The 18,633-nt window shown below is 51.0% G+C and overlaps 1 protein-coding gene across 2 annotated transcripts in view; it reads right to left on the reverse strand.

The window, feature by feature from the left end:
• Positions 1-18,633, reverse strand: part of REXO5 (RNA exonuclease 5) — a 42,115-nt gene that overhangs the window by 5,874 nt on the left and 17,608 nt on the right. For both annotated transcript variants that reach the window (XM_069734200.1, XM_069734199.1), the window contains exons 11-18: positions 8,714-8,816; positions 8,298-8,425; positions 4,821-4,938; positions 3,882-3,983; positions 2,458-2,595; positions 1,918-2,010; positions 1,599-1,818; positions 259-392 (exon numbers count right to left, since the gene is read on the reverse strand). In XM_069734200.1, the coding sequence (XP_069590301.1) occupies positions 259-392; positions 1,599-1,818; positions 1,918-2,010; positions 2,458-2,595; positions 3,882-3,983; positions 4,821-4,938; positions 8,298-8,425; positions 8,714-8,816 (1,036 nt within the window). The remainder of the gene's footprint in view (positions 1-258; positions 393-1,598; positions 1,819-1,917; positions 2,011-2,457; positions 2,596-3,881; positions 3,984-4,820; positions 4,939-8,297; positions 8,426-8,713; positions 8,817-18,633) is intronic.

Genomic DNA, 18,633 nt, shown 5'->3' on the forward strand with positions numbered 1-18,633 from the left:
TATATATATATATATATATATATACAGTATATATATATATATTTTTTTCTTTTTGGGACACATGGATCATTTCTATAGCGGTATGTTGGTTTTGCAAGCCTGCGAGAAAACCACGCAGTACGGATGCCATACGCAAAAAACGCTGACACACCCTGCCAACGGAGGAGCTACGGACCACTATTTTCGGGACATTTCAGCGTATTACGGCCGTAATATACGGACCGTATTTTCATACGCTGAGTGTGAAGCCGGCCTTACCCGAGACCCGATCTGTTGGGCAGCTTGTAGCCAGCGATGGAAGTGGCAGGAGGTGACGGCTTTCATGCTCCTCAGTCCTCCGTGTGCCTGTATATGCCGTACAGCTGCGGCAGCGGCATCCGGGCTGTGAAATCCTGCAACGGGCACAGCACATTCAGCCTGTTATATGCCGAAAATCCAAAATGTCATGTGCATTGGTGATCACTAGTGATGAGCGAGCGTCCTCGGGTGCTAATCGACAGTGTGCGGCGTGCTCGAAAAATATGTTCGAGTCCCCGCGGCAGCATGAGCTGAGGCTGTCGATCAGCCGCGAGACAGTCAGCCACGAGGACTCAAACCTATTATTTCAGCACGCTGAAGACACTCGGGTAGCACCCAAGCATGCTCAGATAACACCTTATCCCACCAGCACGTTCGCTCATCACCAGTGGTCACACAATAACTACTACATTACATGTACAATGGGACTGATCTGTTAGTCCGGGTCGCTGCTACTGAAAGGCGTCGTCCCAAAATGGAAACAGTCATAGGTATTGTGTTTCTGGTGATGCACCAATGAGAGGTCACCCAGTGGGACCCCCAGCAGAGGTCCTGGAGTGCACAGGTGCTAACGCTCCATTCATTCTCTAGACAACAGAGACAGCCGGGTACGGTGCTCTACATCTCCGTCAGTCCCGTAGAGAATGAATGGGGGCGTTCATGGCCATGCAGGACATGCCCTCCCTTCTCAACGTCACCGGTGGTCCTAGAAACCAGATCACCCCCCAATTATCAAAAACTTATCCTATGGATGGAAGAAAAGATTCCATTTTAGGACAAGTCGCCATATAGAAGAAGCAGGTAGTAGTAATGTTTGGGAGGATCACTTAAATCCCAGACCCGGGATACCTCGGAGCCACAGAGCGCATACTCCCCCCGCTGTTATTAGGTCATCCGTACTGTATAAAAGGACAGGTCCGCTCACAGACAGGAGTGTTTGGTCACATACTTACATTCCCAAGGAATATAAAATGCAGAACAACTTTTCATCGAGCTCCGCATTGTACCATTCCTGTGATTCCTCTTGGAAACATAAAAATCAAAAACTCTTGTGTTACCCTTCCTTTACTCAAGAGTGCAGTCAAGATGCGGTCCGTGCAGATTGGGAAATATCAGGCTCTGTAGGGATCTACCCGTTCATCTAAGGGGCGAATCGCACACAGTTTCCAATATATTCATTTCCAGGAGGAATAGCAGAGGAACGGCACAATGCAGAGTTCTTAGAAAAGATGCTCCGGAATTATCATTTCACATAGAATAGAAATCCTGCATTTCAGGTAGAAGTGATCTACATTACATACGTAGGTAACAGTATTTTGCTTGCCGTCGGCTATGTGGATGTGTTGGCACAAATACAGATTTGATTTCGTTAAAATTCTTAAATTGATTTTGAAGAAATTCCTCCGTCAAGGGGTTCGCAAATCCGGAGACGTAGATTGTGTTTTCATTTTCCGGATCTTCTCCCATCTCCTTAAAAATGTCTTCATAGTCGAGGGTCCTCCCCGAGATCATCCTCTGCACCTAATCAGCGGGAAGAGAGACACAAGTCAGCGGGAAAAACCCTGGAGGTCCCAGCCAGGGGTCCGGATGAGAGGCTTCGCCTAGTCTCCAGAGACGCACCTTTATAGGACTCCCATCAATGCATGAACCGTTGAGAAGCTCTACAGCGAGGTGTGCCGCTTCTGGAACACCGTACTTGATGCAGACATATGGCTAGGCAGGAAAAGATGATGTCAGTATGTGGCAATGAGTAGTGATTAGTGAACGTGCCGGGATAAGGTGTTATCTCAGGATGCTCGGGTGCCAACTGAGTGACTTCGACATGCTCAAATATTATGTTCCAGTCCTTGTGGGTTGCATGTCTCGGGGCTGTTTGACAGCCACAACACATGCAGGGATTGCTTGTTTGGAAGTTCATCCATGCATGTGTTGCAGCTTTCGATCAGCCGCGGGGACTTGAGTATATAATTTCAGCAGGTTGAAGACTCTCGGTTAGTACCCGAGCATGCTCAGATAACACCGATCCCAGCACGTTGGCTCATCACCAAGTAGAAGACATGATGTCACTACTGTACAGACACACGGATGTAAGAGTGGGAAATATAATGGAGGCCATAATAAAACGTGACCCAAACCCACCGCACAGAGGGCTGCGCTCACCTGATGAGTACCCGATACCGCGCTCATTGAGAGAATAGGACCGCAGCTCCCAAAATGCATCTTCACAGACCTCAGGCACACACCGTTCCCAAAAGGCCCGGCAAACACAGTCATCATTTCTCCAAACTTGCAGGTTACCTTAATGATGAAAACATGAATGTAATAAGATGGCAGCGCAGTGATGCGGGGGTGGCAAATGTTACCCACCTATGGAAAATTGGAGGGGGACTACAAAACCCAGAGACCAAAATAGAGACGGAGCAATGGGAGCAGCATTATCTCTGCAACCAACGGGGCAATGATGGGAGCTGCAGTGCCGCCAGCTGGGACCAATCCCAGTTCTCCTTATATTAAGCCGATGGTGAGGGTCCTGAGAAAGGGACACCCCCCCCCCCCACAGACCCCCCAAAACATACACAACTTTTTCAATGAAGGAGTTTGCTAGAGTTTCAGTATGTTCACACTGAGGTTTTTTTCTGGTGTTTTTAGAGCCCAAACTCTCCAGAAATCAGAAGAATAGATTGGAGAGTTAAAGGGATTGTCCGACCATGTGACTGCAGACTTGTGAATCCGCACATCTTGTGCACGGCGAGGATTCTCCAGTGATGGCCCTGGGAGTGGCTGGGTGGCGATTTGCATACTTTAGGCAACATTCAGACTAGACCTGTCAAGCCTCACATAATATACTTGCTGGGCCTTCTAGTCGGCATGTGACCGTATGTATGCAAATCACATACTTGCAATCACGAGCCCAACAGGGTGACTGCAGACTTGTAGCCTAAGGCCGGACATCCCCTTTAAGTGCGCTCTGATCTTTCTGCTGAGTTTTTTCACTGGAAACGTAGGAGGAACTGCCCATTTTTAAGGAGGATTTAGAAAGGTTCCGCTTAGTTCCGGCTCCAAAAACTCACCCTTCGGGCTCTTCCACACATCCGTGCAATACAGTCTGATGACAGATCAGAATGCACGGAGTGGGCGTCCAACTCCTGACCCGAGTGGGACAGCTTCATATATCTCTATGGGCGGCCAGTCCGTGCGTTGTGATCCGACATTGGACTGAATTGAGCCCTAAGAAACGGACTGCTATTCCATAAACAGCGCCACTCCTGCTCTTGGGCTGTGCCTGGTATTGCAGCTCAGTCAGTTCCACATCAATGGGGATACGTTACGATACCGGATGATTTTTTTCTAATCCTGGGAAACATCTTTAAATGCAATCTATGGGTTTCTACTTCCGCATCACAAACTGTATTGCCCGACACGGCAGATTCTCTCTACATACATTTAGTGTGCGATTCCTCAGCCGGTTTGCGCCATTAAATCTTTTTCTTTGGACACGTTGCACAAAAATGTTGCTGCGTTTGGCGTTTTAGCTCAGCAACAAAATCTTTGTGAAAAAATGGCGCCATGGAGCGAGCGCTTACCTCTGTGCCAGCTGCAGGGACTTCACTGGAAACGCTTCCATGCTGGAAGTGGACGATAGTAACTGGAGACAGGGGGACAACGCTGCAAACCTTCTCCAGGAGCTGCAAGGAAAATGGTGCATTACTATGAAATCTGCAGAAATTCACAAGAACAGAGGAGCTGCAGATAGTCAGCGTCACCCTAAGGAATCGCCGTCCGTGCACAACTACGGTATATGGAGCCGCCTGATGGAGGCGCCATTGTAACGGTACAATTTAAATGTCATTATATTTGTACACCGATGACCTTCTTAAGTCCCATCTTATTGGTAAAGACTCTGCAGAAACCCTTTAAAGGACTTGCCCACATTCATGATTGACCATGGGGGCCTTCAAAGCCAAGGTTCTCGGGAATGGTGCGGGTCCTAGCGGTTAATCCCCAGCTATTGGGACATTATTACCTATCCACTGGCCTGGGCATAACTTCAAACCTTGAGGTAAACCTTCTAAATGCATGTATTATGTGCTAAATATACAAAATGTCATTGTTTTGCTTTCACAGGCTCTTTGTTACACCTTGCCATTCCGAGCTGCAGAACGAGTTAACTGAGAATCGGTCAGCGAGCCAGTTTTGATGAGGACTTTGTAAACCATGCCTGTCTTTTCCAAAACTCCATTGTGCCGATTTATGACCACAGTCCACATCAATGTTTGGGAGGAGCTCAGAAATAGACAGATAAAAGGGTTACAAACTCCCCCATCTGAATGAGCTCACTGACAGATACTCAGTTAACTCATTCAGCAGGAAAAGAGAGAGTTCCTGTAAAAGACAGAGGGGGCAAACAATGTTACTGAAACACAATTACAAAAATTATTTTTAACCCAAAACAAATGGAAGCAAGTGGAAAATAGAATTGCCTCGGAAGGTGTCACCGGCCCAGCAAGGGTCTTACTTCTCACCTCTGCATTTGAAGCACATAACAAGGTCTCAAACTGTCTTGAAGACACAGGGTTTCTCAATCTGTCCCTTGACACGTAAGTAATCTTCTTGCCCGCCTTTTCAAGCGCTTCCAGAAAACTGTAAAATGGCATTAAGAAAATATATAAAATCGGCAGATATATGGTTCTCAACGTAGGGACACAAAAGCATGGTACAGCCTGCTGCCACCTGGAGGCGGACACTATTATTGCACTTAAATGGTCGCTTTAGAGGCGGCCTGACCCTTACGAGGGCCCTCTGGTATAACAGACAAGGAGTCAGAACGTCTGAATGAGGCAGGAGCCGATAAATCAGATCTCATGGCGCTAACGACATCCGACCTGCGCAGCGTCTTCTCAATAGGATGAGATCGTGCCGGACAAAAAGGAAAGTAAAGGAAAATCTTCATTAAAAGGTGAAAACTCTAAACCACCTTCACGGAAAAAAGATGGAACTGGACTCAACACTACTATATCCTGATAAAGAGAAAAGGTAAAGGGCGCGACAAGACAGAGCCGCAAGCTCAGAGACCCTCCTAATAGCCATTACGACTATGAGGAAAGCTACCTTATAAGAAAGAAAAAGCGCGGACATCATTGATTGGCTCAAAAGCCAGAGACAGAAGAGACTCCAAAACAAGACTCCGCTCCCAAAGATCTAAGGGGAGTCCGATAAGGAGGCGTAACGTGTGCCACCCCCTGGAGAGATGTCTTAGTTTGGGGTTTAGATGCCAAATCCCTCTGAAACAGAAGAGCCAGAACAGACACCTGACCCTTGAGGTGGTTAAGCACCAATCCAGACTGAGAAAGAGAGCAGAACTGGCAATGAAAAAAAGAAATTGGTGAAATACTAAGAGTCAGTGATGAGCGGTCATATAGGAGCGCTTAGGAAGCAGCCCAGGGGTGGAAAGGATGTCGGGTCTCCACCGCAGCTCCAGCCGAGAACCTCCAATGGAGGATGGGAGCAATGAGACAATGAAAAACAGTCTTAGGAGCACAGGAAAGAGACAGACGAGAGATGGGGTTAAACCACAACGCGTTTCGTCGGAGGATCCGTCATCATCAGGTGGATGTTTTTTCTCCGTGGATCGATCCTCCGTCGAAATGCGTTGTGGTTTAACCCCATCCCTCGTCGGCGTCTCTTTCCTGTGCTCCTAAGACTGTTTTTCATTGTCTCATTGGTGAAATACTGGTAGGCTCACACCAACGAAAATAAGCCCTCTAAGTGTGATGGTAGACACGCTATGAGGATGGCTTCCGGGCAATAATCATAGTCTGGATGACTGATTCAGGCAGAAGTTTTGTCCTCAAAATCGAGACTTCAACAGCCACGCTGTCAAATTCAGCGTCCGTAAATTTGGATGGAAGATTGGATCCTGGGACAGAAGGTCCGGGTGGTTCAGAAGAGTCCATGGCACATCCGCCAGGAGAAGGACAACATCCGAATACCAGGTCCTAAGAGACCAATCTGGAGCAATGAGAATGACTGGAATTGCCCTCTGCCCCGACCTCCTTGAGAAGTCTGGGTGGAAAACGATGAGGCAGAGAGAACTGGGACCAAGAGAGAGTCTGAGGGTCCTGGCATCTTGCCACAAAGTTCAGCAACTCATGGTTTAGTCTGGATGCCGATAGATTGACATCCAGTGTAAGCCACCGCTGACAAACCTGCATGAACACCTACGGGTGACGAGCCTATTCTTCTGAGGGTAGCTACTGGCAACTTAAAAAGTCTCCTGGCTGTCTACCCCTGGTATATGAACTGCCAAAATTAGAGGAACCTTGACCTGTGCCCACTTCAAAATCTCTGTGACCTCCGCCATGGCGGTGAGCTTTGTGCGACTCACTGGCGATTGATATAGGCCACAGCTGTAGCATTGTCTGATTGAATCCTGATGGACAACTCTGGGACTAAGTGCTGCCAATGTAAAACTAACAGACCGACAGCTCGTGGCTCCAGCAAGTTGATTGGGAGAAGTCTCTGACTCCTTGGACCGTTAAATGATGGAAGATTGCTCCCCAGCCAGAAAGGGCGGCATCTGTGGTGGGCACTGAACTGTATTGTTGTGGGGTGACTGGAGGATCCCATTTGCTTGCAGCCGTGATTGGCGGTCCTGGGGCGGTAGTAGTCAGTAGTAGTCACCGCCAACCTTTCTACAACTGATACCACCGCTTTAGACACCCTGATTAATTGGGGCCAAAGACTGCGCTAAATGGTTAGCGCCTAATCTAAACAGGTCTGAGACAGACCTCGCCTCCAGCCAACATTGCAAAAATGTGGAAGCTTGACTCCAGCAGGCGAGGTACAGTCTGCTGGGGAGGAGGCAATAACAGTGTCAGCCTCCAGGGGGCAGCAGCCTATCCCATGGTTCTGTGTCCCCCAATGAGACACCAACTAAACGCATCCAGTTCAAAACAACGCCAATATTTCCAATTTAGAACCAGACACATTTTTGGAGGTTTTTTTTTTCATACATTTGGTTTTAAGACCTGTGAACAATTTTTTCTAATTTTTTTTTTTACTAATATTAAGAGAAAATGTAAATAAAAAATGTGAAATTGTCTGTTTTTCACATTTTTTTTTTACAACCACAAAAATACATTTTAAAAGGGGCTTTCCACTTTCAGGAAAATGGACCCTCAATGCTGTATTATACCTAAAATAACAAAAACAGTGGGTCCTCGCCCTCACCGGGTCTCCAGTTCTAGGGTGTTTTGGAGTGATGTCACTGCTGCAATGAAAACCCCGAAACACGAGCAGTAAAAAAAAGAGCCAGCGCTGGACCTGAGGAGGGGGTTTGTACCCAGATTCTATTATTTTAGGCATTTTGCAGCATTTGGGGTCCACTTACCTGTAAGTGGAAAAACCTTTTAATTCTGTTTCCTGTCCGTAATAATCATTTTTATATATCGGACTTGTGGTTTTTTTTTGCTAAAGGCAGGGCTAGAATCCGTAACCAACACTTTTTTCCTCTTTTCTTTCCATTTTTTTTTTTTTTTTTTTTGATTTGACATAGTATGCCCCCTGTAACATCATAAAAGACGCTTGAGGGCATGTCAACATTATTTTTTTAAATTATTATTGTTGATTTCCCCTGTAACTGGGGCTGGCATATTAGGGATCCCCATACAGCTGCTGACTCTGCAATGATCTTCTAAAACATCGCAGTTAAGTAATAAGACGGACTGGACAAATATGTTAAGTAGCCTGGAGGTCAACAATGAATTAAACGCGTCGTCCATTTTTAAACTAACTTTTATATTAGGAAAGACCCCACAATAGCAAATCAGGGGTTGATCCTCTGTTGGGATCGCCATCTATAAAACCTGGAAGAGGTTGGCGTCACGTGTTTTATTCCTCCACATTGCCATCGCAGGGAGCCTTACATGACGCCAATAGAAAACAATAGGCTGCCCTCCATGATTCAGGCAGGCAGGGTCCTCCGCTGACGCAGCCCTTACCTGGGTCCTTCCGGTGGCAGGGGATGAAGCATCCCATTTGGCTTAGTCTCAGAGGATTTTGTGTCGTCCGGTCTACTATGCAGGTTGTTAGTCTTTAGAAAAATATCCTCCAAATTAATATCTGCAACCTAGAAAAGAGATAGGAATTAAGTAAATAATGAATAGGGACACTCGCTGCACTGTAAAGCATGGTGGCTCAGTGGTTAGTACTGCAGCACCGGGGTCCTGGCTCAAATCCCACCAAAGACTTTCCATATTCTCTTCATGTTTGGGGGGTTTCCTCTGGGTTCTCCAATTTCGTCTCACACTCTAAAGACATACTGATGGGGAACGTAGATTGTGAGCCCCAATGGGGACAGGGATGATAATGTCTGTAAGGCGCTATATAAGTAAGGAAAATAAGTAAAGACACTCGCCTTCTCTGGCCCATTCTCAATAAAATACTGAGCCAAGTTCAGAGCGGCCGCGGCATCTTCTGAGGGGTCGTGGCCAAGAGCGCCTCCACATTGAATGTCCCTCCTGCAATAACAACAGGTTATCTATGGCGCTACCTTGGTACTGCCATCGTTACAAGGATTAATCAGAATTTACGCCACGGTCAGTATTATACCTCAGTATTTGTAAGTCAAAACCAGGAGTGGAACAATCAGAGGAAAAGTATAATAGAAACATATGCACCACTTCTGTATTTATCACCCACTCCTGGTTTTGGCTGACAAATGCTGAGGTAAAAAAAGTCACCAAACACTGAATGTGTGAATGTGGCCTGAAAATACACTCCATTTTGATTGTGGAAATGTAAAGCCACGTGCACACGTTGAATATTTGATGACTTTTTTACCTCAGTATTTGTAAGACAAAACCAGGAGTGGAACAATCAGAGGAAAGGTATAATAGAAACCCGTCACCACTTCTGTATTTATCACCCACTCCTGGTTTTGGCTGCCAAATACTGAAGTAAAATACTGACCAAATACTGCACATGGTCTGACACAGCAAAACTATACATTGGGCAGAAGGCCCGTTTCCTCTGACGCTCTTCCTACATTTAAAAAAAAATTCTGCTTTTATAAATGTGAAGAATAATTAGAAAAAAAAGAGTACCGTACATCCAGCTTAGGAAAGTCTTTGTGATACACAACATTATTCGGTCTCATGTTACAGACCAAAATGTGCAAAATAAATATAAAATAATTCTGTGACCTGCGTCCCAGCAGTTACTTCCATCCCAAACTCCCTTCTCAGAGGGACCGATTACCCCCCTGTTACCTATAAGGCAACTGACTCCAGCATCAGTGGTGTTCCCCTCTGCAGGCTCTTGTTACTAGAAGCCTCAGCAGCCTCTCTGTGTACTCTGTTTCGTACCCATCCCCCTCTCCATACATTTCTACAGGCAGCATCTTCTCACCAATCCCCTTCTTCATACGCTTCTTCAGGCAGCAGCCTCAACCCATCCAATCTCCATACACTTCTACAGGCAGCAAGAGTAATTTGATCCCCCACTGAAGACAGAACTGTAGACAGATTGGAGTAGTACTTGATTGTGAATGATCAGTAGAAAAGGGTAGAAATTACTGATAATCTCTGACAGTGACATTTATGGCACACGGTCCTGAATGCACGATATTGCACGACCCTTTTGTAGGGTGACAATGGGTTACCGCTGCAATCAGGGACCTGATGAAGGCCCTGTTGCTACCATGTTGGCACTCCTGTATAGGATACTTGTGTTCCGCCAGTCTTGCTGGAGTACCAGGTGTCGAATCCATTAAGAAGCACACATGCCTTAATTAATTAGGCGCATCTTCTGACTTCAGTATCATTCCTGGTATACACATCGCCTGTATTTTAATGGTATTTCCGGTATACACTTCGCCGGTATTCATCTCCACGACTCTGATCCCACAGCACTGCCTCACTACTGAGCATGTACATAAAGTGCAGCACAGATTCATCTCCATGACTCCGACCCCCCAGGATTGCCTCACTACTGAGCATGTACATGAAGTGCGGCACAGGCTCATCACCATGACTCTGACCCCCAGCACTGCCTCACTACTGAGCATGTACATAAAGTGCAGCACAGATTCATCTCCATGACTCTGACCCCCAGCACTTCCTCACTACTGAGCATGTACATAAAGTGCAGCACAGGCTCATCACCATGACTCTGACCCCCAGCACTGCCTCACTACTGAGCATGTACATAAAGTGCGGCACAGGCTCATCACCATGACTCTGACCCCCAGCACTGCCTCACTACTGAGCATGTACATAAAGTGCAGTACAGGCTCATCTCCATGACTCTGACCCCCCAGGACTGCCTCACTACTGAGCATGTACATAAAGTGCAGTACAGGCTCATCTCCATGACTCTGACCCCCAGCACTGCCTCACTACTGAGCATGTACATAAAGTGCAGTACAGGCTCATCTCCATGACTCTGACCCCCCAGGACTGCCTCACTACTGAGCATGTACATAAAGTGCAGCACAGGCTCATCTCCAACCCCCCCAGCAGTGCCTCAATACTAAAGTTTAGCACAGGCTCATCTCCATGACTCCGACCCCCCAGCACTGCCTCACTACTGAGCATGTACATAAAGTGCAGCACAGATTCATCTCAACTAAAAGCTGAGATCCTTAGATACAAAACACAGATTTATAGGACATTTCAGAACTTTCCCAAATTCTTATGAAAACATTTACCACAGATCCTGCACTGAACTACCATTGTTTCTAGGTCGGGTGTTCCGTTGATGTATGCGCCTCTTGTGATCAGATATAGCTTATCTATAATATAACGCTGGGAGCGTCACTCTGTCCGAAGCCTTTATAGACTGAGCAGGCGCAAGTGCCGGCGCAGTCTGGGCCTCACAGAGTGACGCTCCCGGGAGATTGCGGTATGCGTTCACACTGAACGCACACCTCGATCTCCAACAGAGAAGCAGGTACCGCCAGGAGGGTGAGTATCGGCCATATTCACCTGTCCTGCGTTCCACCGCTGAGCGCCGCCATCTTCCCGGTCTTCGGCCTGTGACCTTCAGTTCAGAGGGCGCGGTGACGTGCTTAATGCGCGCCGGCGCCGCCCTCTGACTGAACAGTCACAGCCAGGAGACCGGGAAGATGGCGGCGCGCAGCGCTGGAACGGGACAGACAGGTGAGTATAGTAAGTGCTGGGGGGCCTGAGCTGGCGGCGATACCGGCACCTGACCCCCACAGCACGCCGGTGTCCCCGCCTGCTCAGGCCCCTGGATGGGTGCAGCACATGACAGGATGGGGACGCAGGATGGTTGCAGCACATACCAGGATGGGGACGCAGGATGGGTGCAGCACATGACAGGATGGGGACGCAGGATGGGAGCAGCACATACCAGGATGGGGACGCAGGATGGGGACGCAGGATGGTTGCAGCACATACCAGGATGGGGACGCAGGATGGGTGCAGCACATGACAGGATGGGGACGCAGGATGGGTGCAGCACATACCAGGATGGGGACGCAGGATAGGGACGCAGGATGGGTGCAGCACATACCAGGATGGGGACGCAGGATAGGGACGCAGGATGGGTGCAGCACATACCAGGATGGGGACGCAGGATGGGTGCAGCACATGACAGGATGGGGACGCAGGATGGGTGCAGCACATGACAGGATGGGGACGCAGGATGGGTGCAGCACATACCAGGATGGGGACGCAGGATGGGTGCAGCACATGACAGGATGGGGGCGCAGGATGGGTGCAGCACATGACAGGATGGGGACGCAGGATGGGTGCAGCACATGACAGGATGGGGACGCAGGATGGGTGCAGCACATACCAGGATGGGGACGCAGGATGGGTGCAGCACATGACAGGATGGGGGCGCAGGATGGGTGCAGCACATGACAGGATGGGGACGCAGGATGGGTGCAGCACATACCAGGATGGGGACGCAGGATGGGTGCAGCACATGACAGGATGGGGACGCAGGATGGGAGCAGCACATACCAGGATGGGGACGCAGGATGGGGACGCAGGATGGTTGCAGCACATACCAGGATGGGGACGCAGGATGGGTGCAGCACATGACAGGATGGGGACGCAGGATGGGTGCAGCACATACCAGGATGGGGACGCAGGATAGGGACGCAGGATGGGTGCAGCACATACCAGGATGGGGACGCAGGATAGGGACGCAGGATGGGTGCAGCACATACCAGGATGGGGACGCAGGATGGGTGCAGCACATGACAGGATGGGGACGCAGGATGGGTGCAGCACATGACAGGATGGGGACGCAGGATGGGTGCAGCACATGACAGGATGGGGACGCAGGATGGGTGCAGCACATACCAGGATGGGGACGCAGGATGGGTGCAGCACATGACAGGATGGGGGCGCAGGATGGGTGCAGCACATGACAGGATGGGGACGCAGGATGGGTGCAGCACATGACAGGATGGGGACGCAGGATGGGTGCAGCACATACCAGGATGGGGACGCAGGATGGGTGCAGCACATGACAGGATGGGGGCGCAGGATGGGTGCAGCACATGACAGGATGGGGACGCAGGATGGGTGCAGCACATGACAGGATGGGGATGCAGGATGGGGACGCAGGATTGGTGCAGCACATACCAGGATGGGGACGCAGGATGGGTGCAGCACATGACAGGATGGGGACGCAGGATGGGTGCAGCACATGACAGGATGGGGACGCAGGATGGGTGCAGCACATACCAGGATGGGGACGCAGGATAGGGACGCAGGATGGGTGCAGCACATACCAGGATGGGGACGCAGGATGGGTGCAGCACATGACAGGATGGGGACGCAGGATGGGTGCAGCACATACCAGGATGGGGACGCAGGATAGGGACGCAGGATGGGTGCAGCACATACCAGGATGGGGACGCAGGATGGGTGCAGCACATGACAGGATGGGGACGCAGGATGGGTGCAGCACATACCAGGATGGGGACGCAGGATGGGTGCAGCACTGTTGTGAATTCTGTTATCGAACTCCCTCCTGTGGTCATGAATGGTACTTCGGCGAGTTCTGTCCATGGACTCCCTCTGGTGGCTGTGAGTGGTGCTGCTGCTTCTGAGGTTCCTTCCACAGGTGACGTAGTTTAGTCTTTGGCTGGCTGCTCTATTTAACTCCACTCAGATCGTTACTCCATGCCAGCTGTCAATGTTCTTGTACTGGTTCAGTTCGCTCTTGGATCTTTCTGGTGACCTGTCTACTCCAGCAGAAGCTAAGTCCCTGCTAGTTAATTATTTGTTCATTGTTTCCTTGTCCAGTTGGCTATCATGATTCTGCCTTGCTAGCTGGAAGCTTTGGGATGCAGAGTGGCACCTCCGCACCGTGAGTCGGTGCGGAGGTCTTTTTGCACACTCTGCGTGGTCTTTTGTAGTTTTTTGTGCTGACCGCAAAGATACCTTTCCTATCCTCAGTCTGTTTAGTAAGTCGGGCCTCCCTTTGCTGAAACCTGTTTCATTTCTGTGTTTGTGACTTTCATCTTAACTCACAGTCAATATATGTGGGGGGCTGCCTTTTCCTTTGGGGAATATCTCTGAGGCAAGGTAGGCTTTATTTTCTATCTTTAGGGCTAGTTAGCTCTTAGGCTGTGAAGAGGCGTCTAGGTCGTGTTAGGTACGCTCCACGGCTATTTCTAGTTGTGTGATAGGATTAGGGGTTGCGGTCAGCAGAGCTCCCACTTCCCAGAGCTTGTTCTGTGTGAGTTTAACCATCAGGTCGTCCCGGGTGCTCCTAACCACCAGGTCCATAACACAGCACATGACAGGATGGGGACGCAGGATGGGTGCAGCACATACCAGGATGGGGATGCAGGATGGGTGCAGCACATGACAGGATGGGGACGCAGGATGGGTGCAGCACATGACAGGATGGGGACGCAGGATGGGTGCAGCACATACCAGGATGGGGACGCAGGATAGGGACGCAGGATGGGTGCAGCACATACCAGGATGGGGACGCAGGATGGGTGCAGCACATGACAGGATGGGGACGCAGGATGGGTGCAGCACATGACAGGATGGGGACGCAGGATGGGTGCAGCACATACCAGGATGGGGACGCAGGATGGGTGCAGCACATGACAGGATGGGGGCGCAGGATGGGTGCAGCACATGACAGGATGGGGACGCAGGATGGGTGCAGCACATGACAGGATGGGGACGCAGGATGGGTGCAGCACATACCAGGATGGGGACGCAGGATGGGTGCAGCACATGACAGGATGGGGGCGCAGGATGGGTGCAGCACATGACAGGATGGGGGCGCAGGATGGGTGCAGCACATGACAGGATGGGGACGCAGGATGGGTGCAGCACATGACAGGATGGGGACGCAGGATGGGTGCAGCACATGACAGGATGGGGGCGCAGGATGGGTGCAGCACATGACAGGATGGGGACGCAGGATGGGTGCAGCACATGACAGGATGGGGATGCAGGATGGGGACGCAGGATTGGTGCAGCACATACCAGGATGGGGACGCAGGATGGGTGCAGCACATGGCAGGATGGGGACGCAGGATGGGTGCAGCACATGACAGGATGGGGACGCAGGATGGGTGCAGCACATACCAGGATGGGGACGCAGGATAGGGACGCAGGATGGGTGCAGCACATACCAGGATGGGGACGCAGGATGGGTGCAGCACATGACAGGATGGGGACGCAGGATGGGTGCAGCACATACCAGGATGGGGACGCAGGATGGGTGCAGCACATACCAGGATGGGGACGCAGGATGGGTGCAGCACATAACAGGATGGGGACGCAGGATGGGTGCAGCACATACCAGGATGGGGACGCAGGATGGGTGCAGCACTGTTGTGAATTCTGTTATCGAACTCCCTCCTGTGGTCATGAATGGTACTTCGGCGAGTTCTGTCCATGGACTCCCTCTGGTGGCTGTGAGTGGTGCTGCTGCTTCTGAGGTTCCTTCCACAGGTGACGTAGTTTAGTCTTTGGCTGGCTGCTCTATTTAACTCCACTCAGATCGTTACTCCATGCCAGCTGTCAATGTTCTTGTACTGGTTCAGTTCGCTCTTGGATCTTTCTGGTGACCTGTCTACTCCAGCAGAAGCTAAGTCCCTGCTAGTTAATTATTTGTTCATTGTTTCCTTGTCCAGTTGGCTATCATGATTCTGCCTTGCTAGCTGGAAGCTTTGGGATGCAGAGTGGCACCTCCGCACCGTGAGTCGGTGCGGAGGTCTTTTTGCACACTCTGCGTGGTCTTTTGTAGTTTTTTGTGCTGACCGCAAAGATACCTTTCCTATCCTCAGTCTGTTTAGTAAGTCGGGCCTCCCTTTGCTGAAACCTGTTTCATTTCTGTGTTTGTGACTTTCATCTTAACTCACAGTCAATATATGTGGGGGGCTGCCTTTTCCTTTGGGGAATATCTCTGAGGCAAGGTAGGCTTTATTTTCTATCTTTAGGGCTAGTTAGCTCTTAGGCTGTGAAGAGGCGTCTAGGTCGTGTTAGGTACGCTCCACGGCTATTTCTAGTTGTGTGATAGGATTAGGGGTTGCGGTCAGCAGAGCTCCCACTTCCCAGAGCTTGTTCTGTGTGAGTTTAACCATCAGGTCGTCCCGGGTGCTCCTAACCACCAGGTCCATAACACAGCACATGACAGGATGGGGACGCAGGATGGGTGCAGCACATGACAGGATGGGGACGCAGGATGGGTGCAGCACATACCAGGATGGGGACGCAGGATGGGTGCAGCACATGACAGGATGGGGACGCAGGATGGGTGCAGCACATGACAGGATGGGGACGCAGGATGGGTGCAGCACATACCAGGATGGGGACGCAGGATGGTTGCAGCACATACCAGGATGGGGACGCAGGATGGGTGCAGCACATGACAGGATGGGGATGCAGGATGGGTGCAGCACATACCAGGATGGGGACGCAGGATGGTTGCAGCACATACCAGGATGGGGACGCAGGATGGGTGCAGCACATACCAGGATGGGGACGCAGGATGGGTGCAGCACATAACAGGATGGGGACGCAGGATGGGTGCAGCACATACCAGGATGGGGACGCAGGATGGGTGCAGCACTGTTGTGAATTCTGTTATCGAACTCCCTCCTGTGGTCATGAATGGTACTTCGGCGAGTTCTGTCCATGGACTCCCTCTGGTGGCTGTGAGTGGTGCTGCTGCTTCTGAGGTTCCTTCCACAGGTGACGTAGTTTAGTCTTTGGCTGGCTGCTCTATTTAACTCCACTCAGATCGTTACTCCATGCCAGCTGTCAATGTTCTTGTACTGGTTCAGTTCGCTCTTGGATCTTTCTGGTGACCTGTCTACTCCAGCAGAAGCTAAGTCCCTGCTAGTTAATTATTTGTTCATTGTTTCCTTGTCCAGTTGGCTATCATGATTCTGCCTTGCTAGCTGGAAGCTTTGGGATGCAGAGTGGCACCTCCGCACCGTGAGTCGGTGCGGAGGTCTTTTTGCACACTCTGCGTGGTCTTTTGTAGTTTTTTGTGCTGACCGCAAAGATACCTTTCCTATCCTCAGTCTGTTTAGTAAGTCGGGCCTCCCTTTGCTGAAACCTGTTTCATTTCTGTGTTTGTGACTTTCATCTTAACTCACAGTCAATATATGTGGGGGGCTGCCTTTTCCTTTGGGGAATATCTCTGAGGCAAGGTAGGCTTTATTTTCTATCTTTAGGGCTAGTTAGCTCTTAGGCTGTGAAGAGGCGTCTAGGTCGTGTTAGGTACGCTCCACGGCTATTTCTAGTTGTGTGATAGGATTAGGGGTTGCGGTCAGCAGAGCTCCCACTTCCCAGAGCTTGTTCTGTGTGAGTTTAACCATCAGGTCGTCCCGGGTGCTCCTAACCACCAGGTCCATAACACAGCACATGACAGGATGGGGACGCAGGATGGGTGCAGCACATGACAGGATGGGGACGCAGGATGGGTGCAGCACATACCAGGATGGGGACGCAGGATGGGTGCAGCACATGACAGGATGGGGACGCAGGATGGGTGCAGCACATGACAGGATGGGGACGCAGGATGGGTGCAGCACATACCAGGATGGGGACGCAGGATGGTTGCAGCACATACCAGGATGGGGACGCAGGATGGGTGCAGCACATGACAGGATGGGGATGCAGGATGGGTGCAGCACATACCAGGATGGGGACGCAGGATGGTTGCAGCACATACCAGGATGGGGACGCAGGATGGGTGCAGCACATACCAGGATGGGGACGCAGGATGGGTGCAGCACATACCAGGATGGGGACGCAGGACGGGTGCAGCACATACCAGGATGGGGACGCAGGACGGGTGCAGCACATGACAGGATGGGGACGCAGGACGGGTGCAGCACATACCAGGATGGGGACGCAGGATGGTTGCAGCACATACCAGGATGGGGACGCAGGATGGGTGCAGCACATACCAGGATGGGGACGCAGGATGGGTGCAGCACATACCAGGATGGGGACGCAGGATGGGTGCAGCACATGACAGGATGGGGATGCAGGATGGGTGCAGCACATGACAGGATGGGGATGCAGGATGGGTGCAGCACATACCAGGATGGGGACGCAGGATGGTTGCAGCACATACCAGGATGGGGACGCAGGATGGGTGCAGCACATACCAGGATGGGGACGCAGGACGGGTGCAGCACATACCAGGATGGGGACGCAGGACGGGTGCAGCACATGACAGGATGGGGACGCAGGATGGGTGCAGCACATACCAGGATGGGGACGCAAGACGGGTGCAGCACATACCAGGATGGGGACGCAGGATGGGTGCAGCACATGACAGGATGGGGATGCAGGATGGGTGCAGCACATACCAGGATGGGGACGCAGGATGGTTGCAGCACATACCAGGATGGGGACGCAGGATGGGTGCAGCACATACCAGGATGGGGACGCAGGATGGGTGCAGCACATACCAGGATGGGGACGCAGGATGGGTGCAGCACATGACAGGATTGGGATGCAGGATGGGTGCAGCACATACCAGGATGGGGACGCAGGATGGGTGCAGCACATGACAGGATGGGGACGCAGGATGGGTGCAGCACATACCAGGATGGGGACGCAGGATGGTTGCAGCACATACCAGGATGGGGACGCAGGATGGGTGCAGCACATACCAGGATGGGGACGCAGGATGGGTGCAGCACATACCAGGATGGGGACGCAGGATGGGTGCAGCACATGACAGGATTGGGATGCAGGATGGGTGCAGCACATGACAGGATGGGGACGCAGGATGGGTGCAGAACATGACAGGATGGGGACGCAGGATGGAGCAGCACATGACAGGATGGGGACGCAGGATGGG

The sequence above is a fragment of the Ranitomeya imitator genome, chromosome 7 (genome assembly GCF_032444005.1).
Source record: "Ranitomeya imitator isolate aRanImi1 chromosome 7, aRanImi1.pri, whole genome shotgun sequence".
NCBI lineage: Eukaryota > Metazoa > Chordata > Amphibia > Anura > Dendrobatidae > Ranitomeya > Ranitomeya imitator.